The following is a 27,075-nucleotide window of genomic DNA, read 5'->3' on the forward strand; positions in this document are numbered from 1 at the left end:
TTTGACTGGGAATTATATGTAGTTCACAATTGTGCCAATCCTTGTTTCTTTTTATTTGTATATGGGTTGCAGCCTTGTGTCTCTCTGCAAAAAAAGGTAAATTAGGAAGTGCCATGGAAATACTCCTCAATAATTGAATACGAGGGAGAATCAGATTCCGTTCAGAACATATTCTATTTCCTGCCATCTGGTGTGTGAAGCAAACAGTAGCATTGAATGCCACCGTACTGTGGAAATAAACAAACATTTTGAACAGTTTTCTATATCTCGTTTTGACAATTCTGTAGTTGCACAACTTGCCTTCCCACAAATGAAAACTAATTTCTGTATTTCTACATTATCAGAAGGTTGTAAAGGGAGCACGTGTCAATAGTTCCTTAACTTTATTCACTGCATTACTTGGCTAATGAGTGCCTACTAAATTATTGCCAAGACAACAGGATTCTGATTAAACCATATGAAAGATTTTTCTATGAAATGATCATACACCTCAGGTATTCATTTATACATTTAAAATCCATTTTCTAAAAAAGTGAATGCATCTGAAGTAGAAACATTCTTTTTTGAAAAAGGCTGCCAGCCTTAAAGCTGTAAAGATAGTGAACTATTGTAAATAATTAGCCTACCATAGAAATGTTTATTGATCTTTTAATTTCAATACACTTATTTGTCCAGAGTAGGTAGCCATTGTTGATTCTGTCTCCATGGCATCTGGAGTATTTTGTTCTTTGCTGAATCAAGAACAAGCCTTCTCTGACCAAGTGATGATGGAGTTGACATAGTATTAGTAATTGGCAACTGCCAAGGAATAACCACTTCAGTTCAGGTTCTGCCAGGTCCCCTCGGCTTCTAAACTCATTGCAGTCTTAGTCCAGATGTCAACAAAGAGCTGAACTGTTGAGGGGAGAGCAGCTGCAATGGATTATCACCATATTCTAGGCAATTATGGATGGGCACAAAGTTCTTGCCTTGAAATATTGAGAACAAAAGAAAATAACTAAACAGTACAACATGCAGGAGAAAGTGAGGACTGCAGATCAGAGTCTGAGTGTGGTGCTGTAAAAGCACAGCAGGCCAGGCAGCACCTGAGCAGCAGGAGAATCTATGTTTTGAGCACAAGTTCTTCATTCCTGATGAAGAGCTTATGCTCGAAACATCTATTCTCCTGCCCCTCTGCTACTTGACCAGCTGTGCTTTTGCAGCACCATACTCAATGACGGTACATTATGCAGTCACTTTTACACTCCAAAGTGGGAATCAGGTCACAGGGTCACAGGATATAGCAGGGTCTCTTCCGACACTTTCTTTTAGCTGCAGCAATTTTGCTTTATTAAAGTGTCTTTAATGGAATCTATGGAGGTCAAAAGAATTTAATCTTCCTCTGAAGAGGTGCTACAAGCAAAAGTCCTGACTCAAACACAGCTCTTTGGAGATTTTATCCAAGCTCTCTCCTTCCCACACCAAACCACTCTGCCTCTCTAAATATGAAGAGGGCAGCAGAGACTCTTAGAAATGTGTGGTTACAAAAAGGTTTCTTCAAACCATCTTGATGCCAGATGGACTGCAGTGGCTTTTTAGAATCCTATTCATTGCTATTCCCATTTCAGGAAGTTGTATTGGAAGGTTGAGGTTTTCAAATTACATGTCACGTAAGTTTAGAGTTACAGGGTTATCCTAAAAACGTGGAAATGAAGACACTGGTATCGATATTAAGGGTTGCATGCCACCAACGATCTGGAAAATACAACACCTACAAAGGAAAGAACAAGTTTCAATTAATATTAAAAGTCTCAGTGGAGGTAAAACATGACACAATAAATGAGGTAGGCTCTTTGTGCAGTGCAAAATAGTCTTGCAATCAGCGAATTCCTACATCTCACTCACATACTGCAAAATAAAATTACTTTAAACAGACTGTGTTAAGAAGTATTTAACTAGAAGCATCACAAGCAAGACCAATACCTACTTTTTCATTCCTGAGCCCATACTTTGGAATTCTTTCCTTAGCCATTCTTTAACACCTTAGGATATATTTTGGTCACCCCTCTGATTTGATGCCCATTATTGCTCTTAAACGTAAGACTACAGGAGTGGGCCATTGAACCCCCTGAACTGCTCCAACCCATTACTGATCAAGAATCTGCCTATCTCAGCCTTAAATATACGTGAGGATTCTGGCCCTGACAGCTTCAAGGAGTTTCAAAGAACCAGCCTTCAGAATAAATTCTTCTTCATTGCAATCTTAAATTGGCATTCCTTTACTCTGATGCTATGCCTTCTGGTCCCAGACACACTCATGAGGGGAAACATCCTCTCACCATTTACTGGAAAGAATCCTGTACGTTTTCATAAGAGGACCTCTCATTCTGCTAAATTCTAGTGAGTAGAGTTGCAACCTGTTCAACGTTTACTCAAAGCAATCCCTCCATACTGGGATCACTCTAGCGTACTACTTGAAGGCTCTGTTGTAAATACGAGTTTTTGTTGGCCTCCTTGGCTATTGCAGATTGTATAAAATGGACAGGGTTTTGGCTCACCTCGCCTGGGTGAATGGTGCATTCCAGGGGTTTGTCCACTTCTGACAAATACGGATATGTATCAAATATCCAGGAGAGTGTAGTCCTATTTGGGTGAAACTCTGGTGTTTTCTCCGGTGGGTAAAGAAACCAGCGCTGTCCAAAATATTTAAAATGAAATTGGAACAAATTAATTGACCCAGATTTAGAATACTTATAAATATGCACTCAAGTATATTTCATTACCAAGGTCTAAAACATACAGATTTCTAAAAGTATACAATGGGTATACTCATTTCAGCATACCCACTGACAACTGCTGCAGTCTATTTAACCTACTAGGTTGTCACAAAAACAGATCAGTACAAAAGGTACCATAAATAGCAGAATTCTTCCCCTCAGGAGTAAGTTCAGAACGAGGAGTTGGAGCCAGGGAGAACAAAATGGGGGAAGAGTTGCAATTGTTCAGCTCAGCCCTCACTCAATTTGCATTTGGCCGCCCCAGTGTGGAAAAGCAGAATAAATAGCAGAATTCTGAGAGCAAAGGTTGGAAACAATGTCTGACCCTCAAAAACACAATCAGCTGTTGCTGTGGAAAGTAAGAACAAGGGAAACTCCATTAGGTTTGGGAAAGGTCAAAAGGACAAATGCAACCTTCATCTGGTCCATTTCTGATTTTTCTGTTCCTCAACGTCTGACTACTTTTGTAGTGATTGGCTGTCTATTGTTGTTAATTACAAACCTTGACTACATCTAACACCAGGCTTCTTGTAAGAAGTCCATTTCATTCTGTTTCTGTCTCTGTCACATTTGTTCTCAACATGTTAACTTCCATACAGTGCTTCCAACATGTCTCCCTTTTTCTTCAAATGGAGACTCCCACAACCAACATCCAACCCTTTCTCTCCTGCCCAGAACCATGATAAGGTTGTGAATTCCCAAAGAACATCCTCCACAATTTCAATCACAAAGACGTTACCAAACACACCCTTTAAATGATTATTTAGGAACTATTCCCTTAATACACCTCCACCACCTCATCACTCTCACATCGCAAATTCACATCATTGCAGATGGTATTATTTTTGCACTTTGACATCTTTCCTTCTCACTATCCAATACTCCAAACACCATTCCTCAATAAATTAAGTATTTATGCAAGGTTTGTGAAAGTTTGTAGCTCAGGTTGAGGTTTAGGGTGTAGGTTTGCTACCTACCAGGTTTCCTACCCAGCCCTGAGCAGAAGTCCTGAACCCTGACAGCTGCCGGATCAGAGTTATCAATATGCCTCATTATACTGTCCCCCACTATCACTACATTCCTTTTCTCTTCCCAACTTGAATGGCATCTTGTACCATGGTCACCCACTCATCCTCATCTAAAGCAGCAGAAAGAACCACAAACCTTTAGGACAGTTCCAAAGGCTGAGGTTCCTGAACTCCTGTCCTCTGGATCTCCTTGCGTGCTTCATTGACAGTCATACTCTTTTCCCCTAACCACTGACTAAATCAGAAGACCCTTTGCTGCCTCAAAATATTCCCAGTGATCTGTGCTCTACCTGACCTATCTGCAGCTGAAAATGTGTTGCTGGAAAAGCACAGCAGGTCAGGCAGCATCCAAGGAACAGGAAATTCGACGTTTCGGGCATAAGCCCTTCATCAGGACCTATCTGCAGTATGCTCTCCAGATCATGAAGTCTGAGCTGAAGATGTTCAAGGCGTTAAATTTACTGTAGATGTGTTTGACCCTGTTCACACTGGTGTCCAGGAGCTCCCACATGTTACAGTTGTGACACATCACCTGTCCAACCACCCTCACTGCATTTTTAAATTAATTAAAATAATTTATTCAATTATTCGCTCCCATTTTATTAATCCTACCACCAACTCCAGTATGAGTGTTCCAGGAATTTAAATTCTAGGCATATGTGTCAGATATTCAATTTTTCCTTCTTAATTCTGTGCTCATTATGCAATGAGATTCCATTCATTTCAAAAGTAAATTTTCAATTCCAAAGAGACATATTAGACATGAACCCTTAACTTCCTTTTTCTAGCCACAGATTCTGCCAGAGTTTCTCCAACACTGTTTTTATTTTAGATCCTTAGCATTCACAGTGCTTTGCTTTTAGTTAACTTCTGATTTTTTTTTAAACAAAAGTTAGAACCATAGAAATTTACAGATAATCTGTACTATTGCTTTATCAGATAAACTAAATCGCAACATTCTTCATAGCTTACTATATTCCTCAGTTTATTTTTTATCTAGAAGCTAGTCATCCTCACCTTTAGTGCTCCCTGTTGCATTCCATAGTCAGACAACACTGAGCAAAATGAAATTTCACATGATTCCTTATCACTATCTCCTGAATAGATGGAATCTTTTTTCCCAATTCACCACATTAACACCTTTCACAATTTTAATCTAATTTAAGTATGATAGCCCTGACATTACCTTTCTTAAACCATGCTGTGCAAACTATAACTTCAATCTTCTTCTATAATGGATACTGAAAACTCCATAAACTTCTCTTCCTGCACCTTTATCAGTGCCTTGCACAAAATTTGTTATAACCTCTTTGATCTTATGTAAAACCCAAAATGCTATTAGTTTTTCTTTTAAAGCTGATGTCACATACTTTTGCAGGAACTTGCAAGAACTATATATTTAAAACTCCAGGCTTCTTTGTTCCTTCAAAGCTTCAGCATCTTTCCACTGAGTTCATGCTCCCAACCTTTATTTCTCTTCTTCAAATACAACCACTCACACCTCTCGATAATAAACTACATCTGTCACTTGCCTTCTAAAGAGCTGGGGAAATGCTGTTTGAAAGGATGCTGGAATCAAACTCAATTGTAACTGTAAAAGGGAACTGAATGTGTACTTGAAAAGGAAAAGCGTGCTGGGCTACAGAGAAATATTGAAATTAAACTGGATACATCCTTCAAAATACTGACAGAGGAACAGTTGTCTGAATAGTTTTTGCTGTTTAATGCTTGTATAAGTTACAAATCATAAAAATTCTCACCTTCCTTCCATAAATAACTTCAGAATATCCTGCTCCATGCCAGTGGAATGGCACTCCTGTCCCTGAACCTAAAAACATATGCACCACAAAAAGAAAACACTTTGTGGTTACTCCTTCATTCCATTCCACATTATATGCAAGTCAATGAGAATGTGCTTCCTTCATAATCATTATGAATAAGCATGGTAGACACCGTATCATTATAGGAGACACATAATATCATTAACATCATTCTCAGCAAATTTGTCTTTTAATAAAGGCTAAGACTGACACAGCAAATCATTGTCTCAAATAATTAGGCTTCTCTCAAAATTAACTCTCTCACTTTCATGCAACTAAAGAGACTCTTTCCTTGCTACATTTTATTTCAGTGACTCCTTGGTCTCCACATAACAGTGTGCACAGCTAACAACTTACTCCCAGATTTTTACCTATGACTCTCAAAGCAACCATACACCAAGTCAGCAGGAGCAGCCAGAGGGAATTCATTCTTTTCATTTTACCACTCTCCCCTTGTGAAGGTTAAGTCTCTCCTATATTTTCTTTTTCAGTGGCAGAGATCGGCTTTCCGTTTATGCAAAATCCCAAACAAAATGACTAATGGTTAAAATTGGATTGAACTGTGCAGCCGACCATTTGATGCAAGGTTTGTGAAGGTTTGTAGCTCAGGTTGAGGTTTAGGGTGTAGGTTTGCTCGCTGAGCTGTAGGTTTGATATCCAGACGTTTCATTACCTGGCTAGGTAACATCATCAGTGGTGACCTCCAAGTGAAGTGAAGCTGTTGTCTCCTGCTTTCTATTTATATGTTTGTCCTGGATGGGGTTCCTGGGGTTTCTGGTGATGTAATTTTCCTGTTCGTTTTTCTGAGGGTTGATAGATGGTATCTAGATCTATGTGCTTTTTTATGGCTTTGCGGTTAGAGTGCCAGGCCTCTAGGAATTCTCTGGCATGTCTTTGCTTAGCCTGTCCCAGGATAGATGTGTTGTCCCAGTCGAAATGGTGTTTTTTTTAAATCCGTGTGTAGGGCTGTGAGGGAGAGGGGGTCGTGTCTTTTTTGTGGCTAGCTGGTGTTCGTGTATCCTGGTGGCTAACTTTCTTCCTGTTTGTCCTACGTAGTGTTTGTGGCAGTCCTTGCATGGAATTTTTGTATATGACATTGGTTTTGTCCATGGGTTGTACACAGCCAGAAACCCTAACCACCTTACATCAAAGAAGTTTCAGAAATGACAGCCAGACTACTAAGACCCCTCGGAATCCTAGTAGCGCACAAACCCACCAACACTCTCAAACAAAAAACTAACAAACTTAAAAAGACCCAGTATAACCCATGGACAAACCAACGTCATCTACAAAAATTCCATGCAAGGACTGCCACAAACCTACATAGGACAAACAGGAAGAAAGTTAGCCACCAGGATACACGAACACCAGCTAGCCACAAGACACGGCCCTCTCACCCTCGTAGCCCTACACACAGATGAAAAAAAAACCCACCATTTCGACCATTCCAACCACAATGCCATAAACAAACACATAGATCTAGATACCATCTATCAACCCTCAGAAAAACGAACAGGAAAATGACATCACCACAAACCCCAGGAACCCCCATCCAGGACAAACATATAAATAGAAAAGCAGGAGACAACAGTTTCACTTCACTTGGAGATCGCCACTGATGATGTTACCTAGCCAGGTCATGAAAATGTGTAGAATATCAAAGCTACAGCTCAGCGAGCAAACCTACACCCTAAGACCATTTGATCCTTGCTTCAAACCAGTCCCTCTAATATAGTCATTTGGTTATCAGCGAGATGACCACTCCTAATTTCTTTGAGATTCAGCCACAGACTGAAATAAATCTAAAGAACATGTTACAATCTTGGGCACAGCCATGCTTCAATTAAGGTTTCACTGTCAAATATATTTGGGTTTCAGCGATCAAGAAGAATGTTTTTAAAAAGATTCTGATCTCTTTTCCAACATTATCTTACTGCTTTACAGCTCCTGACTTTGTTCTTCCTATATCTAACAGCTTAGCCTCACTGTGCTTTCTCCCGTTATTGGCTCAAATTTAGTACCCATGCATCCTCTCCTTCGCTATTAGTTCAACGCCACAACTTTGCCTCACAAATTCCTGCCAGCTTCAATCTATCAGCCTCATGGCTACCTTTCATATTGATTTGGGCCTGTGACTTTATCAGTTTTTCCAAAATGAAGTCACAAAATAAAATTCAGATTTACTAATACATAAGACAATTTCTGCTTGCCTCAGCCAACTGTACTAGGAGGTATGACGTGTGACATGCACATGCCATTGAAGTGGTCTATTTGTGGATGGGTTTGTGTTGTTCAAAACCGCAGTAGAGAAGCTGGAGATTCTGTCTGGCGCAGACACATGAGCAGAAAACCTATTTCCACGTTTTATGACCTTATGGACTAACCTGCGATCCCGAAACTGTAAGCCCCAGTTGTCCCAGGTAGTTGGTATGGAGGCTGGATATATGTCCTGAACAGCGAGTCCCACTCTGTAAAATTGTTATCTCCAAAGAAGTAGAATGTATCTGCTCTCAAAAACATCGCAGAAACAACTTGTCATTGCAGATTTTGATTACCAGACATACACTTGTCCCTCTCTAACCATATAGTCATCTTAGTGCCTTTGATTTCCCACAGTAACACTGTGCCCTTTTAAATCATTGCAGCTACTCAACAGCAGTGGGATCACCAAGACTAGGCTACAGTACAAAGAATGACTCAACACTGTTGAGGTGTGTCCACTGACCAAACTTGAAAGCAAGCTTAAAGACAACAATGTCATTTGTATGAAGTGTACTGAACTCGAGGTCTGCTTCTCTAAATGTGAAATACAGGTTCAGTTGCACCATGCCACGTTTTCCTGATCACAGACTGGTTGCTCTGGGGAGTCCAAGTGTCTCCCCACAAAAATATTAAAAGAAATTGGAGAATGGCTCAGCTCGAGCTGCTTACATTTTCACTCCGAGCGATAAGAGCAGAGTGGTACTGATGAAGGCTCAAATGCAGATAACAAGTCAATCATTGGCCCAACACGATACAAAATTAAAACAGTTTTGCCCATTTACATAGTCATCAAAAATGTATTTATTTAGCAAACGCAAAATCCAGACAAGAACAGTTTGCTCATTCACTAAGTATAAGGTGATCGTTTAGTCTGTCGGAGGGATGCTCCTTGATAAATGTGCAGTATTGAGTGTGTCTGTCTACAAGCGCTAAGGTGTTTTGTAAATGAGGCTCTGGCATTGGAGGTTGGCTGCACAGCATCTTAACCACTCTCACCATGGTAATCCAAACCTTAACATTTGACAGATGGGGATTAACACAATAAATCTGATAGCGATACTGGTGAATCCATTCCATGATCCAGAGCATGTTAACTGATAGATCTTGCTCAAAAAGGTTACACCTAAAATGATTCTGGTTAAAAGTGAGATTTGAGGTTGGATGTTATGGTATCAGATATGAACTCTCTTGCACTGATTCACTTAGTACCCCTAGTTTGAATAATTCTGGAAAAGACACTGATGTAAAGTATAAAGTCGAAAGTATGACCTCAATGTGCAGGAACGTGCTGTTCAAACAAAGTTCTAGGATCACTATCTTTTTGTATATTATTATTCCTCATTTGTTGTTCTCTCTTCATTCCTATTGGTATGTTTGAAAGGATGCCTTTGGAATCAATAAACTTTCAATCAAAGAAAAACTCACCGCTTCCCAAGGAATCCAAAGACTGTGGCTTCATCATGTGTTCCACATATTCTTTAAAAGGAACATCAACTGTAATGTAGATACGGTAAACTGTTTATTTGAGAGTATAGCTGGTGCTTTTGCTTGTATTTATACTGATTTTTATGACAACTGCAGATATTCCCTTGATCTTAATTTTTTTTACAGTTAGAACACTATTTACATATTGGCTGGAGTGAGACAAGGAGAGAAAATAGCAGATTACATACTGCATTGCATTGGATAAATTTCTTTTTACATTTAATTCATAGTTGCTCAATGATTCACTGTTGACAAAAACACATTTTAAGCAGTCCTAATGGACCAATACATTACAGCAGACAGATATAAAGCTGAAGGCGAAAAGCAGGTGGAGCCCAGGAGAAACAGCAAAACAAAATTGTTCTTGTTGTGGTGTTTTACACATATACATCCAATAAATTCAGTAACAAAATTGTGTGTGTTCAGAAGGATATAATGCAAAAAGCTATCGCAATAAATGGACCAGTGAGAAAGTCAGGCCATCCAGTGAAATGACCAACAATATTTTCAAGCCTTGCAGCATCCAAGAAACGTGAAGAAGTCAAATGCTTGCACCCTGTACTGGGAAAATTAACGTATGCACTTAGTGGGAAAGGGAAGGAAGAGAAGAATACAGCACAGTACAGCTTATGAACAAAGAAGCCTTTGACATCTCAATGTACACATTTTTATACATATCCAATATGGACCTCAGTATAGGGAGCATATGCACAAAATTTGCCCACAACACAAAAACTGAGGCTTTATCAAAGAATGAGTTAATACATTTGGAAAAAACAATGACAGTGTGTACACTGAATGAAACTGCTGATTGATGCGAATGAATAAAATCAAAAACAACCTAGTATTCTTTTTAAAACTGGAGGCTGCTAAATCATTCGAAAGGAAAACTGGATAATGATTTGAAGCAGCAGAGAATACAAGACTCTTGGGAGAGAGTGGGATATTGAGATTGGTATTAGATTGCCTTAGCAAAAAACTGATGTAAGCATGATGAACTAAAATCTTCTAAGGATATAAAAAAGGGAAATTTTAAAAAAACATATTGAAGTAGTTCACAGAAGAAACTAAAGCAGCAGGTTAGAAATTATAACTGGCCTACAAAGGAGTAGGGAATGTGTTTACTAAACGTGTGTACCTTTCCGATAGGAGTAAGTGTTTGCTGTGCTCAATCTCACCAACCGATTTCCAAACTCTTGCAGGAGACTTTGCTTTGAACAGAGAGCCCGGAATTGCTGCAAGATTCAAACACATACAATGCCAGGTCGCAGAACATCTTTCAGAGAGGGTTTGGCACTTCACCATTTCCTGTTGTGGTGTCTGACACTAATAACAACTGTTGGCTCAGTAATGACATCCCCATATTTCGACATCACATGTGCAAAATAATGGATTGGTTTGAAAATGACTAGTAAGACTATAATTTAAAAGAGGAGTATAAATTACATCATGAACCACATGACTGAAGAGAGAGTTGAGAGATTAAAACTTGAACATGAGCTTAAATTACAGTCCTGGTATCTAGTGTACAACTAAACTTCTACTCAACAACAGACTACAATTATATGTTTCTGTTTGACACAGTAACAGTCAGCAGGTGGCTAGTGTACTGGGCTGGCTTTGACTACATCTTGAGTAAGTTCCAGAAAGCAAACTGTAGATCATTTTCTTGAAAACAAACCTATCTTCAGCACTTCAGACAAGCTAAGCCTGCATTGTCTTCATTGGCAGGAGAGGGAAGGGGGAGTTGCTCTTGTTTCTTTTGTTCCAGAAATCTCTCAGCTTGCTCCAGCCAACAATCATCCCTCAGCCAATGCCAACAAGAACAGATTAACTGACGATCTCATTAATGTTTGAGCAAACTTCTTGAACATTAAATGACTGCCATGCTCATTACATAACTCTGATTGTTATGCAAAACCATCTCATTGTAGGTGAAGTGCTTTGAGTATTTTTAAGAGGTGCGATCTTGGTGTTATCATAGAGTCATAACGACATTCGGCACAGAAACAGACCCTTCGGTCCAACCCGTCCATGCTGACCAGATATCCCAACACAATCTAGTCCCACCTGCCAGCACCCAGTCCATATCCCTCCAAACCCTTCTTATTCATATACCCATCCAGATGCCTTTTAAATGTTACAATTGTACCAGCCTCCACCACATCCTCTGGCAGCTCATTCCATACACGTACCATCCTCTTGCATGAAAAAGTTGCCCCTTGGGTCTCTTTTATATCTTTCCCCTCTCACCTTAAACCTATGCCTTCTAGTTCTGGACTCCCCCACCCCAGGGAAAAGACTTTGTCTATTTATCCTATCTATGCCCCTCATGATTTTGTAAATCTCTATAAGGTCACCCCTCAGCTTCCGATGCTCCAGGGAAAACAGCCCAGCCTATTCAACCTCTCTCTATAGCTCAAATCCTCCAACTCTGGCAATATCCTTGTTAATCTTTTCTGAAACCTTTCAAGTTTCACAACATCTTTCCGATAGGAAGGGAACCAGAATTGCACGCTATATTCCAACAATGGCCTAACCAATGTTCTGTACAGCCAGAACTCCCAACTTCTGTACCTCCCAACTCCTGTAATTCAACACTATGACCAATAAAAGAAAGCATACCAAACGTCTTCTTCGCTATCCTATCTACCTGCGACTCCACTTTCAAAGAGCGATGAACCTGCACTCCAGGTTGTGAGAACATACGATTTAGGAGTAAGATTAGGCCATTCAGCCGAGCAAGATTGTTCTGCAATTCATTAAGATCATGGGTGAGCTGGCTGCAGTCTGAACCCTGCTTTTCTTCTACTCCCATAACCATTGATTCCCTTGTCTATCAAAATCTAACTCTACCTTCATTACATCCAATAACACAGCATTCACTATTTTCTGGGGAAAAGAATTCCACAGAATAACAACTCTCAGAAATAAATTCAAGGCTCTCTTAAAAGAAAGAACTCTTATTCTTAAAATGGTTCTTCAGAATCTTAAGATCATATATCATTTTTCAAAATTCCAAGTAGTACATGCTCAGTCTACCCAACCTTCCCTCATAGGATAATACCCTCATCCCAGGAATAAGTCAAGTGATATGCTTTTGAACAGCTTTAGTACAATTTTCCAAAGTGGTTACTGTTGTCGCTTTTTGCTCCCCTATCTAGTCTGGTTAGCTTGGCAGTACTGTGGTTAACATGTGTCCATTTAGAGTCATAGAGATGAAAACAGACCCTTCGGCCCAACCCGTTCATGCCAACCAGATGTCCCAACCCAATCTAGTCCCACCTGCCAGCACCCAGCCCATATCCCTCCAAACCCTTCCTATTCATATACCCATCCAAATGCCTTTTAAATGTTGCAATTGTACCAGCCTCCACTACTTCCTCTGGCAGCTCATGCCACTCCCGTACCACCCTTATTTCAATGAGATCTCCAATTTACTATAAGAGATTCTTCAGGAAATTGTATAACACACTTAATCAGCACCAGCTGAATACACTTGGTTGTGGGTGTAATTATATTAAATACATTACCAGGGTGACATTTCTACTTAAAAATCTCTCAATTGCTGAGACAAGTAATTTTACAGCAGGAATTCATAACCAGAGAACAAATCAAATGAAATTCATATTCCAGACTAAAACAAAACAAGAAAAGCATTGCTTGAGTAATTTCCAAAAAGCCTTCTCCTATCAAAGAATAATGTGCAAATCCAGTAGATAATCAGATTCCCCAAAGAGGAGATTTTCAGCCCATATACCTGGCCAAGTGCCAGAAATACTTTGCAAATTAGCTCTCAACTGAAATGCTGCACTCAAATCTGTGCATCATTTTTTAGGGAACAGGTCAAGACCTTTGAAAAGGTAGGAACCATATTTACAAAAATGGTACCAGAGATGAGGTACTTCAGCAATCTCATGTGAAACACAAGAAGCCTGGCTTGTTCTCCTTAAAGCAGTGTTGTGAGGAGATTTGATAAAATAATGAATGGTTTTAACAGAGTAAATACATAGAAACTGTGTCCAGTGGACAACAGGATTGTAACCACAGGACACAGATTTGACAGTGTTAGCAGAGAGACTAGAATCTGATTGAAGATTTGTAGCTCGGGTATCCGTTGTTGTGGTTCTGCTCGCCGAGCTGGAGGCTTTTGCTGCAAACGTTTCGTTCCCTGGCTAGGGAACATCATCAGTGCTGTTGGAGCCTTGTGTGAAGCGCTGCTTTGGTGTTTCTTCCGGTATTTATACCGGAAGAAACACCAAAGCAGCGCTTCACACGAGGCTCCAACAGCACTGATGATGTTCCCTAGCCAGGGAACGAAACGTTTGCAGCAAAAACCTCCAGCTCGGCGAGCAGAACCACAACAGAGAGACTAGAGGCAACACAAAGAAACATCTGACCTGTCACATTGTTGTGAACTGGAACATATTGCCTTAAAGATGGTGAAACTTTCATAAGAGAATTGAAAAAAAATGTAATGGGAAAGAATTCACAGGTCCATGAAGAAAGCTAACAAAGGAATAATTGGTTAGCTTGAACAAAGAACATAATTGGCACAATGGGCTGAATGACCTCCTTGCACTGTATCATTCAAAGATTCTAAGTGGTAAAGCATATATTCTTTTCAAAGACTCATTTGCTTTGAACACATAAGCATACATCTAGCAAACATAAATTCGAGCACTTCAAAATGCCACAACCTTGCTTTTTAATGAGTTATGTTTGAACAGAAAACTGCACATCAAAAGTCATTCACCTCATTCTGTGTGATTCCTCGGATAATCACTGGCTTAGAATATGCGTACCTGTAAAATATGGAACGCTATGTTTTATTTTAACAATTGGAATGTACAAACATTTTGTCTTCATTGGCTGCCAAGTGCAAGTACAGAAACATGTAAGAACTATGTTCTCACTAACAGTTTATTTTACCAACGTGTTTATACTTATCAAATTAGTCTCCTCATCAAAGATTTACCCAATGAAGCAGCAGAGCCAAGTACAACCATTTTCAAACCAACAGGTCATAAAACTGAAGCATATGAAACAAGGAAATGAGAAATAGAATCACAAATCACACATGGATTTCACAAGGGCCTTACAGCCATTTAATTTATAAAAACTACTCTATTTAGTCCAAATTCTTGTTCCTGTGGGCAGCTTTGAGCATTTCTTGAATAATCACAAAGCAAACATTCACCATAATGATTTTGGCAAAAATCGCCATAAGTTAGATCAATGTGCCCCCATACTCCAGTGACAAATTTGTGTCAACGTTTCCTGGAGAACTAAATGAAATGCGCTGCATTGTACAAAGCAGTAAATCAGATGAGATGTAATCATTGGGCAAGATATTGATTCTGTTGCAATGGTTTCTCAGGGTAAGCCCAACATCTATTAAGTATCATAGCAACTGTGAACAATTCTGCTACTTTCAGAAAATCCCGATTGAACTTGTATCTTAACTCCTGGTCAACAAAATGCATTATTGTGTGTGCAAACTTTTAAGTTCACATCAGCTCATGTGACAAACGGTTACAATCTCTTCCAAGGCAGCTTTTTAAGTAGTTGCTGTAATAAAAATGACAAATCTTTGATCAGACGTTTGCCTGGATTAGTTGAGTAAGGAGATGTGAATATATCTCATGAAGTATCAGACTACTTGCCAAGTCAACAGCTCAGCATTGATCAAGGGTAACACTTGGCTTGCAGATTAGTTAGATTGATCTCCCATTATTATATGTTAATTTGGATCAATCGGCAACGGTTTGTGTCTAGTCTATGTGGAGCTCAGTGAAGACACAGCCTCGAGGAAATAAAGGAACTTACTTCCTCAAACACAAGTCCATAAATCAGGCTGCTGCTAGGTCTCCCACATTGTTAATGGGCAGCTTAAATAACAGTGGTGTGAAGCATAGCTTGAATACAGCAAATTTGCGATATCTATCAGTTTCAATAAGGGTGGAATAACATTAATGGTATTAATTTTCAGAAATTGATAATTGTGCAAAAGTCCTAGAAACTTATGTACAGTAGTGAGTGTCAGTCCTGACTTTCACTTCCTGATTCCATGAATCCAAGAAAAAGCCTGGTCACAGAATTATTATCACTTTTATAGTGATCAGTTAAAAAGTGGAAGCGATTATAGCCACTTATTATAAAACTTGACCTGAAACTATAAATCCATACAAAATAGAATTATTTTTATGAATCTGGGATTGAGGTATTTGTTTAACCAAGATCCTCAAACATAAAAAATTATTCAGTGTTGTTGGAATACTGCCCGATATTAGGCTTAGTCTATACAATGTTAGCAACATAATTCCTTGGATCATCTGCACGAAAATAATGGTCCATGCCAAGGATCCACCAATATTATAGCAGAAATTTTCAGTAAATTCAAATTCTAAAAGGCGGAGATGTTGGAGACGGACGTAATGGATTTGGCAATGGCTACGATCAGATGAGATACATTTCAAACTCCACAAGTAGAGGACTGAAAACATACCGGTGAACAAATTCAGAATAGGTCAAAGTGTCTCTCACTTCCACACTGCAGGGTCCTTGGTCAACCATCTGTGTGGAGTGTTCTGTCTTCCTGCAAACAGGAAGTGCAAAATGAATTTTCCAAGTCATTGTGCAAAGCAGTTGACGGGATTAACACTTCAAATCACTAAACAGGTAAGACAGTTAGAAGGCTTTAACGCCATCTGGGTTTGCCTACAAAATTCCAGGCCATTTAAAACTAACACATTACCAAGATGTGTTTTGAGACACTCTCAGTCAGGACATGACTGCAAATAGCTATTTGTTTTTTCTCATTAGATAATCAAGAATTTCAAATAGGAAATCTGAACTGAAATCTGAACAAACTAAAATTTGGGTCACTTAAATTCAATGAAATCTTTGCATACAGCCTTTATATAATTTAACTAAAGATAACTGGTCTTTTTGAAAAAATGTATGCGACTGTATGTATAGTTTATTAAGCGTTCGGATCTGGGATTATTTTTCCATAATCAAATCGGTTTCCTGAAATGTCAAAGGCAAGGCTCCCAAAGTACCATTATACAATCTGCCATAGCAGTGCTCCATATTTCTAGCACTGTGACTCACAGGTACTGTGGATAAAACATGTTGAAAAGTGACATTTCACAAGTGAACCAAAACAGTTTATTCCTGAAATCCAACAGACATTAGTGATAGCAAACTTCACAAACCAGTAATCACAAGAACATTTCAAACGTCTGAAATAACTTCGAGACACTTATCAAAATACACAGCAGCTAGGATTTTGCTTGGTCACAATTTCTAACTGTAAATCATTGGTAATGGGCACTTCATTGAGAATTTTTTCTGCGGAGTTGAAAACTGATTCATGGAGTATTGAAGTTCACTCTACAACTACAACACACTAAAATAAATCTCAATAAATCCAAATATGCCTCTGTTTTGTTTATACAACACAATTTAAAGAGAAGACAATAGTAAATTCATAAGTATAAAAAATGTTATTGTTTCTGCATGCAGGAAAAAATAGGTCTTGTGGCAGAGTGGTGGTGAATCTGTGGATGAGTGCCATGCCTCTAGGAAATCCCTGGCTGTTCTCTGTTTGGCTTGTCCTATAATAGTAATGTTGTCCCAGTTGAATTCATGTTGCTTGTTACGTGCATGTGTGGCTACTAAGGATAGCTGGTCGTGTCGTTTCATGGCTAGTTGGTGTTCATGGATGCGGATCGTTAGCTGTCTTCCTGTTTGTCCTATGTAGTGTTTTGTGCAGTCCTTGCATGGGATTTTGTATACTACATTGGTTTGCTCATGCTGGGTATTGAAAGAGCATTTCCGAACTGACAGCCAGACTACTGCGACCACTAGAACTCATAACAGCGCACAAACCAACAGCCACTCTCAGACAACAACTCACCAGAACGAAGGACCCAATACCCAGCATGAGCAAAACCAATGTAGTGTACAAAATCCCATTCAATACTTGTTGAACCGATCATAAAAACAGATCCTGGAGATTTAGATGGCACATTCGCGGTTGGTCACTAGAGGTGTACAGCAAAAAATGCAACAGAGTAACTTTCCACTCACAGAATTGTTACAGCACAGAAAGTGGTCATTTGGCCCAAACCCTCACTGTCTCTCTTAATGAGCAATTCACAGTGTGCTGCTCATCTCCCCACAACCTTACACATTCTTGTATTCTGTGAAAATGATAAGAGAAGAAAGTCTTCTGCTGTTTATTTTTGTTTTAAGCAGTAGCTAAATTACTATACATTCCTTACAGCCTTAACTCAGCCTCCAAGTCAAGCTTGTAGGTGCCACCTGATGAAGGAGCAGCACTCCAAAAGCTAGTGCTTCCAAATAAACCTGTTGGACTATAACCTGGTGTGGTGTGAATTTTAACTTTGTTATATTCAAGCTCTACTCCAGAGGTTTGGGCACAAGATCATGCCCACTCCGAGCTCATTTCACATACAAGACCAATCATCTGCAACATGAACCCCATTCTTGTTTATCTCCTGACCTCTCAACTTCCTTCTCAGACCCCTCACAGGTTGTAATTGTAAATTACTTATTTTCAAAACTGCCATCATCACTTTAAACAAATCCAATGCTTGACCTATATTCTTCCATAAACGTCACGTAGCCCAAACTTTTTTCAGCTCCAGAACTGCTCATTCTCTGCATCCACTCTGTCAGCCCTTTCTCTTTGTACAGTCTCTTGCGGATTCCCTCCCCTCTCCCCTCCAACCATTGGTAACCGGGATTTCAACAAACTAGGCGTGCTTCGGGGATTTTCTGTAAAGACCCGACCCGCCTCTCCCAAACAAAAAGATCCTCCTTAAAACCCACATGTATTAAAACTGTTGGATAAATGCACATTGTAAATGTATTCCTTAAATTGACCTGTCTCACTGCATTTCCAGATCAAATGTGAGGATGGAGATTGATGATTGGTGTTGATGCTGTGGTTGCATTATGCATAATTGGAGATGGTACTGTTAATCAAATGGTCTGATCCAGTTATGCTCTAATACTTATGAATTAATACATCAGGAGATAAAAAATAGGAACAGGAGTAGATTTTACACACCTTCTAGCCTGCTCTCCTATTCAGTTAGATTATGGAGACCAAAGGGACAACATTTTCACACAGAGGGTGGTGCGTGTGTGGAATGGGCTGCCAGAGGAACTGGTGAAGGCTGGTACAATTACAGCATTTAAAAGGCATCTGGATGGGTATATGAATAGGAAGGGCTTGGAGGGATATGGGCCGGGTGCTGGCAGGTGGGACTAGATTGTTAGGATAGCTGGTTGGCATGAACAGGTTGGTCCGAAGAGTCTGTTTCTGTGCTGTACATCTCTATGACTCTCTTGACTCTTATGTAGACCTTTGCTGATTCACTATTAGCCAAGATCATTGAAGGTGGCAGGACAAATAGAGCGCAGCAAGTAAGGAGGATGGTATCCTTGGCTTTATTAATAGGGACATAGAATACAAGAGCAAAGAGGTGATGTTGAACTTGCATAAGACAATATTTTGACCTCAGCTGGATTACTGTGCACAGTTTTGGATGTCACATTATAGGAAGGACGTTAACGCATTAGAGAGTGTACAGAAGTGATTTACATAAATGGTTCCAGGGATGTGAAACTACAATTAGAAGGACAGATTGAAGAAAAGTAGGAGAGAAGCATGTTAAGAGGAGATCTGACAGAAATTTTCAAAATTATAAGTGGATTATACTGGAGAGAATATACAGGAGAATTGGTTTCTGCTTGCAAAAGGAACAGAAACGAAAGGGCATAAATTTAACTTTACAGAAGAGGCAAAGGTAATAGGAGAAAAAAACACTTTCTCTCAGCTAGTAGCTAGGGTATGGAATGCATTGCCTGGAAGCATGATGGAAGCAGGTCAAATTGAGGAATGCAAAAAGGCATTGGACGATTATTTGGATAAAAATAATGTGAAAGGGTATGGGGACAAATTTGGAATTTGGCACTGGGTAATAATACTCATTTGAAGGGCTGGTGCAGACATGGGCCAAATGGTTTGCCTCCATGCCATTGTATGAATCACTTTTGTATAAATACAATAAAATTATTTGGAGCAATCATCATTTCTGCTTGATGCTGAATTACACCCAATGTAATTCTCTAATTTAAAAGTTTTCTGACCTAATTTGGAACTACAACTTGCACTACATAGTGTTTTTACCAAAGCTAAAGCCCAATATCCTTCACAGGAATGCCAACAATCACAAGCTGACAAGTTACATAAGGCTATATTAGAACATGTAACCAAAAAGTACTTGAACAATGTGGTAGGCTTGTCACTATGAAGGAGGAGAGAGAGGAATAGGGAAGGAGTGTCCAGGCAACTGAAGACTTGCCCACCAATGGCAATGCAACAAAAACCAGGAAAATACAATAAGCCAGAATTGGAGCAGTCCAAAGATCTCAAGACTTGGATTATGAAAGTTTACAGTACATAGGTTGAGAGGGACAAGCACATGCAGAGATTTGTAAACACAATGATTAAAACTTTAAATTTCCACATCCGGTTCAGCAATGGATTAGCTGAGGTACAGACAAAGATAAGGATGTTACAGAGGTGGGTGTGCAGTTTTGGTGATATGGAGTAGATAGTTCAGCTCAGAAGTCTGTGCCTTGGGGGTCAAAGGCTGTGACGGGGCCAGGACAGTAAGCAAGCAGATGAAAAATAGGAAGGGGTGCTGGGAATGGATGGTCAACTTTTTAAAATGAGCTGTGGCTAGGAGGTCAAAGGTGCTGGGTTAAAGTTCCACTGCAGACACTTGAATACAAAAATCTGGAGTGCCAGCCTAAAATGATTCAAAGGGAGTACTGCACTGTTACAGAGATGTTGTCTTTCAGATGAATCATAAAAAAATTATAAAGACACTTTCTGATATTGGAAGCAGTCATAAAAGATTCCCAAGGTTTTACTTTGAAAAAAAGTGAAGCTGTCCTTAGTGTCATGGCCAATGATCTTCCACCCCACCAACCTCTCTATACATCACATCATCCTCCACCATTTACACTACCAACAACTGGACCCCACCACCAGAGATATGTTTCTCTCCCCACCCCTATCCGCTTTTGGTAAAGACCATTCCCACTACAACTCCCTCATCGGGTCCACGTTCCCCTCTGGACATCTTCCTGCAAAACCTGCACCCACACCTCCCTTTCACCTCTGTCTAAGGCTCCAAAGGAGCCTTCCACATTCATCAGAGATTTACCTGCACTTCCACATGTCATTTACTGGATACATCGCTTCTGGTACGGTTTCCTACACATTGGGGAGACATGACATCTACTCGCAAAGCACTTCAGAGAACATCTCCAGAACATCTGCACCAATCAAACCCACCGCCCCATGGGCAAAAACTTCAACGAACTCTCCCACTCCACCAAAGACATGCAGGTCCTGGGCCTCCTCCATTGCCACTTCCTAACCACCCGACACCTGGAGGAAGATCACCTCATCTTCAGCCTCGGGACCTTCCAACTACGCTGCATCGCTGTGACTTGCACCTGTTTCCTCACTTCCCTCCCCCCAATTCCAACCTTCCTACTCAGCACTGCCCTTACGACCTGTCCATCTTCCTTCCCACCTATCCATTCCACCCTCCTCTCCAACCTATTACCAGTACCAATACCTTCATCCACCTCTCACATTCTCAGCTACCTCTCCCAAGCCCAATCCACCTCCATTTATCGCACCACCATTCCTGATGAATGGCTTATGCCCGAAACGTCGATTCTCCTGCTTCTTGGATGCTGCGCCTTTCCAGCAACACACTCTCGACTCTCTGATCTGCAGCTTCCCCCCCAACGTTTGTCTCTCGTCTAACAACATTATAAAACTCTTTGACCATCCATTTATCATCAGGTCAGCATGAAAATATTTAGATATGTTCAAATAAAAGCAAAATTATGGGGCTGGAAATCCAAAGTAAAACAGATAATGGTGAAAAATCTCATCAGGTCTGACAGCACACGTGGGCGGCACGGTGGCACAGTGATTAGCACTGCTGCCTCACAGCGCCTGAGACCCGGGTTCAATTCTTTGGGTAAAAAATGAGGTCTGCAGATGCTGGAGATCACAGCTGAAAATGTGTTGCTGGTTAAAGCACAGCAGGTTAGGCAGCATCCAAGGAATAGGAAATTCGACGTTTCGGGCATAAGCCCTTCCCCGAAACGTCGAATTTCCTATTCCTTGGATGCTGCCTAACCTGCTGTGCTTTAACCAGCAACACATTTTCACCCGGGTTCAATTCCCGCCTCAGGCGACTGACTGTGTGGAGTTTGCACGTTCTCCCCGTGTCTGCGTGGGTTTCCTCCGGGTGCTCCGGTTTCCTCCCACAGTCCAAAGATGTGCGGGTCAGGTGAATTGGCCATGCTAAATTGCCTGTAGTGTTAGGTAAGGGGTAAATGTAGGGGTATGGGTGGGTTGCGCTTCAGCGGGTCATTATGGACTTGTTGGGCCGAAGGGCCTGTTTCCACACTGTAAGTAATCTAATCACAGTACCTGAAGTCCTGAATTAAATCTTTGGACTCCAAAAATGTTAATTCTGCTTCCTCTCTCCACAGATGCTGTCAGACCTAGTTGAGTTTCTCCAACACTTTTTACTGTGTTTATCATTGGGGGTGGGGAGAGACAAAGGCCCATGATGACCCCCTCAATGCATCTATCCATTCTAATTCCATTTTACCAGCTCTAGGTCCCGGAGAAGGTCAGAGTGAGACCGCGGAAATGCATTCCCTGATCACCCACTACCGGCCTACGCAGAACCTGGGGACAGGCGCTATACAAATGCAACTTAACGGTACGTGGGGTGGGATCCCCAGATCGCGCCGTCTCACCAGCCACCATCCGCCTGCAGCCCTCCGGCGTCCGCCGCCGCCGCCGCCAACAACCAGAGCGCGAGCACAATCCGCAGCTCCATACCGGCGCCCTCGAGCCGCGCACAACCGCCGCCAACGGCCGCACGCCCGGCCACGGCACGCTGACGTCAGGGAGACGTGACCGCAGAGCGTCACGGGATCTGTAGTTCTCTCCCTGGTCCATCGGCCTACTGTTCCCATCGCGCACCACGCGTCGCAGGGCTTCATGGGACGGTGGTCCATCCACCTTGTCCCTCAGGTGAGCTCAGGCCTCCAAGTTGTCTTGCCACAGGAGCAAAGGCAGAAGTTGCTGGAAAAAGCATCTGTGAAGAAAAGTCAGTTCAAAAAACACACAACACCAGGCTATTGTCCAACAGGTTGATTTGAAAACACTAGCTTTTGGAGTGCTGCCCCTTCAACCGTTGTTAGTGAGAGAGGAAGACCTTAGACACAGAGTTTATAAGGAAAAGATCAAAGGGTCGTACAACTTTACTCACTAATGCGGCAGACCATGAATGGGCAGACACAGAACAACGAGCCGTCGATATTACACAGTGTCAAACACAGCAAACGACAAAACTAGATGTGCAGAAAAAAAGACAAACTCACAAAATAATGGGTGGCACGGTGGCACAGTGGTTAGCACTGCTGCCTCACAGTGCCAGAGACCCAGGTTCAATTCCCGCCTCAGGCGACTGACTGTGTGGAGTTTGCACGTTCTCCCCGTGTCTGCATGGGTTTCCTCCGGGTGCTCCGGTTTCCTCCCACAGTCCAAAGATGTGCGGGTCAGGTGAATTGGCCATGCTAAATTGCCCATAGTGGTAAGGGGTAAATGTAGGGGTTTGGGTGGGTTGCGCTTCGGCGGGTCATTATGGACTTGTTGCGCCGAAGTGCCTATTTCCACTCTGTAAGTAATCTAATCTAAACAACACAGACAACACAGAAGCATGGATAAAAAAACTTATCTGACCAACCCTTAATAGACACTGAAAAAGGAGGATTAAATTACAACGTCTTGGATGCGGATAAGAAAGATTTCTTAGCAGCATTAGAAACAACACTGAAAAGGCAACAAACTCACAGAAGAATCCAGCAAACCATCAGACAGACAGTTGCACTGACGTTAAGCAGGAAAAAGGAAGGAAACACTATATACAAGAAAGGAAAGCACTAGGAGGACTCAAAAAAGAGAATAACATTGTTATCCTACCTGCAGAAAAAGGATGCTTGACAGCCATTTTAAACTGAACAGACTACATTGAGAAAGTGAACGCACTGCTTGCAGATACCAACACTTATCAACAGATGCCAGTAGACCCGACCCCACAACTAGAGAACTGAATCACAGCCTTAGAAATCTGGAGAATTAAACAAGACAGACCACCAAAAAATGAAACCAGATGGATCCAACACACCATTCTTCTACAGATTACCCAAAATTCACAAAACAGGAGCCCCCCTCCCCCCACCAGGTAGTTTCTTTACCTGGAATGGGCTGAAAATGTGTTGCTGGTTAAAGCACAGCAGGTTAGGCAGCATCCAAGGAACAGGAAATTCGACGTTTCGGGCCAGAGCCCTTCTCACTCTTTACCTGGAATACCAAGCTACAGATTAGCCAAGGAACTACAACAAACACTAAAACATTTAGTACATGACTTATACCACTCCATTCACTCCACCCAAGGATTCCTGAACACCATCAAAGACAACAAGATAGAAGAGGATGAAATAATGATCTCCTTTGACGTAACAACCCTGTTCACATCCATCAACATCAACCTGGCCAAGGAAACACTGACTACACTATTAGAAAAACCAAAGACATATACACCAAACACCACCAACTTCATCAGCAAGGACAATATCACCAAGCTAGTGGACCTATACCTTACTACCCTCTTCATTTTCAATAATAAAACCTGCAGACAAACCAAGGGAACACCCATGGAATTTCCAATATCAGGGTTCTTAGCAGAAGCAGTAATGCAGAGAATCAAACAAACAGCTCTGCCAACCATCCAACCCAAACTTTGGGTCTGCTATGTGGATGATACCTTTGTCATCACTAAATGAAACAAATAGAGGAAACCTTCAAGACCATCAATAATACTGGCATAAAATTTACAAAAGAGGAAAACAGCAACAAACTGCCATTCCTAGATGTCATAGTAGAGTGAACAGTCAATGGAGGATTTTAGGAGGACTCCAAGTGTCTACAGGAAGCAACACGTGTGGATCTAATGCTGAACTATGGAAGCAATCATCCCAACACCCACAAGTGAAGTTACATTAGAACATTATTTCAACAAGCCACCACACACTGCAGCACAGAGGAACTATGCAGAGCAGAGGAAAATCACCTAGACAATGTATTCAAAAAATGGGTACCCAATGAACACAGTCTGCTGATTTCTCAGCAACATAACTAAACAAGCAGACAAGACTCGCGCAGAAACTCTAGCCACTCTCCCCTATAGCAAAGAGATCTCGGAAATGACTGCCAGACTACTCAGACCACTTGGCATCATGGTAGCCCACAAACCCACCAACACGCTAAAACAGCAGCTAATGAGCTTATACAGACTACAAGCAAAACAAGCATCATTTACAAATTACCTTGCAAGAACTGGAACAAACACTACATTGGACAAACAGAAAACTAGCCACAAGGATACATGAACATCAACTGGCCACAAAAAGACATGACCCACTATCACTAGTATCCATATGTAAGTTGAGGAATAACACCACTTTGGGACAATGCATTCATCTTAGGACAAGCCAAACAGAGATACGCATGAGGATTCCTAGAAGCATGGCTTTCCCGCCAGAACTCTATCAACAAGCATATCAATTTGGACTCCATCTACCTGAGAAAAAAAACCAGAAATGACATCACCAACACAGGAAATTACATTTCCAACCCAAAGAAACCCAACCTCATAAATAGAAAGTGGGACATAACACCAGCACTTCACCGGAGGCTCACTGATGATGATATTACCTAGTATGGTGACGAAATGTCTGAAAATGAACCTTCCAGCTCAGCGAGCAAATTTACATCTGGGTCATACAACTCTTGCGAACAAATTGAACACACCTAAGATTGTTCTTAAATCTTTAATCAGTTAGAATGGAGGTGCATGTTTCGATTAATTAATATGCAAATTGAAACCTGTACCTCCATTCCAACTGATTAGGGATGAAGGAGCAGCACTCTGAAACTCGTGTTTTCAAATAAGCCAGTTGGACTATAACTTGGTGTCATGTGATTTTTGACCTCGTCCAACCCAGTCCAACACCGGCACCTCCACATCAAGAAAATGTATCCTTGTGGCTAGTTTTCTGTTTGTCCAATGTAGTGTTTGTTCCAGAATTAATGTTTCATACCGGTGTCCCTTCCTCAGAACGTTTGTTTCAGTTTGACCAACCCCCAAAGGTAGAAAGATGTGCTGCACGTCTCCTTTGCTCGTCATTTAATCATTTTATTTGCTGGAATATTTCAACCGTGATGTCTGATTAAAATTCAAAATAGTTCTTTGATCACTGCATCCTATAGAGGAGATGGTCATTTGGTGGTGTAGAACTGATTATTGTTTTTTGTTGAAATCTTTTGACTTGCATTCATCAGGACGGGTTTGTAAGTATTGCATCATCTTTCAGCCTGATCATCATATCCAGCAGTCTGTTCCCTGTGTTGATTAATCTTAGTGTATAGCCCACCTTTCACTATCGTTCCATCCCCTTAAAAGGGCAGAGAAGATTAAGGGAAACCAGGAATTATTACGCTGGGGTTTTTCATAGTAGGCATGTTAACCAAACGTTATAGATTTCAATGATTACCAAAGGGGAAAATGAGAAATTATTTCAAACTTTGGACTGACATTTGTGCTAAAGAGTCATGGGTGTGGAAAAAAATGTTTACAACTAATTAAGACTTGTTAGTAGGGCTCAAAGTGTAACAAATTTGCATGCACTGGAAGCTACTTGTATTAATACAAAAGGTCCTGTTCTCTGCAGACAAGTAGAATATGTAAACACCCCACACCTGTTTCAACTCAACAGAGTAGGGGTCAACCAATCTCTGAAGGGCTCTTGTAGCACAATAGTAAAGTCCCTACCTCTGACCCTGGATGTCTAAGTTCACATCTACCTACTCCAACCGTGTGTAATAACATGTTGACTTGAAAACTGTCAACCAATCTTTGGTTCATTTCTTAGTGCAATGGTCTGACCAATCACAGCTAGGCTGCACAGGTTAAAATTTAAACACAGCCTAGTAGTTAATTGTCAGTTATCATTAAACGGTAGCTGGCTGAATTCCCCATCTTCTTGACTTCACCCTCAGTTTAGATCCAGTACCAGTTCTCTTTCTCCCTCTCTCTCTCTCTCTCTCTCCGAGACAACAGCAATGAGTCTTCTGGGATGACGGCAACTTTAATTTGTCATTAAATGGTGCATTCCTCACAGCAATATCTCTACAAATGAAAGGCCACTTGCCAATCAATCAGCACTCTTCCCTATACAGCAAATGTTGCTTTCATTTTGCATTGGTATTAATTGCAAATGGCTAGTGGTATTATTGTTGGATTGTTAATCCAGACATCCAGGTAATTTTCTAGGGACCTAAGTTCGAATCTGGAATTAAAAGTCTCATGACCATGAATCCATTGTCAATTGTCAGAAAGAAAATAAATCTGGCTCACTGATGTCCTTTAGGGAAGGAAACTGCCATCCTTAAATGGTCTGGCCTACATGTGATTCCACATGCACGACAATGTAGTTGACTCTTAACTACCCTCT

General features: G+C 40.9%; 1 protein-coding gene across 1 annotated transcript; it reads right to left on the reverse strand.

The window, feature by feature from the left end:
- Nucleotides 1–634: 634 nt before the first annotated feature.
- On the reverse strand, nucleotides 635–22,379 carry jmjd8 (jumonji domain containing 8). Its single transcript, XM_060840132.1, has 9 exons — nucleotides 22,252–22,379; nucleotides 15,860–15,949; nucleotides 14,108–14,156; nucleotides 10,490–10,586; nucleotides 9,292–9,360; nucleotides 7,989–8,108; nucleotides 5,545–5,612; nucleotides 2,538–2,672; nucleotides 635–1,750 (listed from the first exon to the last, which is right to left on the reverse strand). The coding sequence occupies exons 1-9, from the start codon at nucleotides 22,332–22,334 to the stop codon at nucleotides 1,670–1,672; spliced, it is 792 nt and encodes a 263-aa protein (XP_060696115.1). The 5' UTR covers nucleotides 22,335–22,379; the 3' UTR covers nucleotides 635–1,669.
- Nucleotides 22,380–27,075: the final 4,696 nt, after the last annotated feature.

Source organism: Hemiscyllium ocellatum, chromosome 20 (genome assembly GCF_020745735.1).
Source record: "Hemiscyllium ocellatum isolate sHemOce1 chromosome 20, sHemOce1.pat.X.cur, whole genome shotgun sequence".
NCBI classification, from domain to species: domain Eukaryota; kingdom Metazoa; phylum Chordata; class Chondrichthyes; order Orectolobiformes; family Hemiscylliidae; genus Hemiscyllium; species Hemiscyllium ocellatum.

What these genes read in the sequence shown, in the direction of transcription:
- jmjd8 (XM_060840132.1), bottom strand. Translation starts at nt 22,334, where the DNA reads ATGGAGCTGCGGATTGTGCTCGCGCTCTGGTTGTTGGCGGCGGCGGCG. An exon ending in TTTGGATTCCTTGGGAAGCG is followed by an intron (nt 8,109 to 9,291) that starts GTGAGTTTTTCT and finishes TTTTGAGAGCAG; the next exon opens with ATACATTCTACTTCTTTGGA. An exon ending in GCACCATTCACCCAGGCGAG is followed by an intron (nt 1,751 to 2,537) that starts GTGAGCCAAAAC and finishes TTTCCTTTGTAG; the next exon opens with GTGTTGTATTTTCCAGATCG.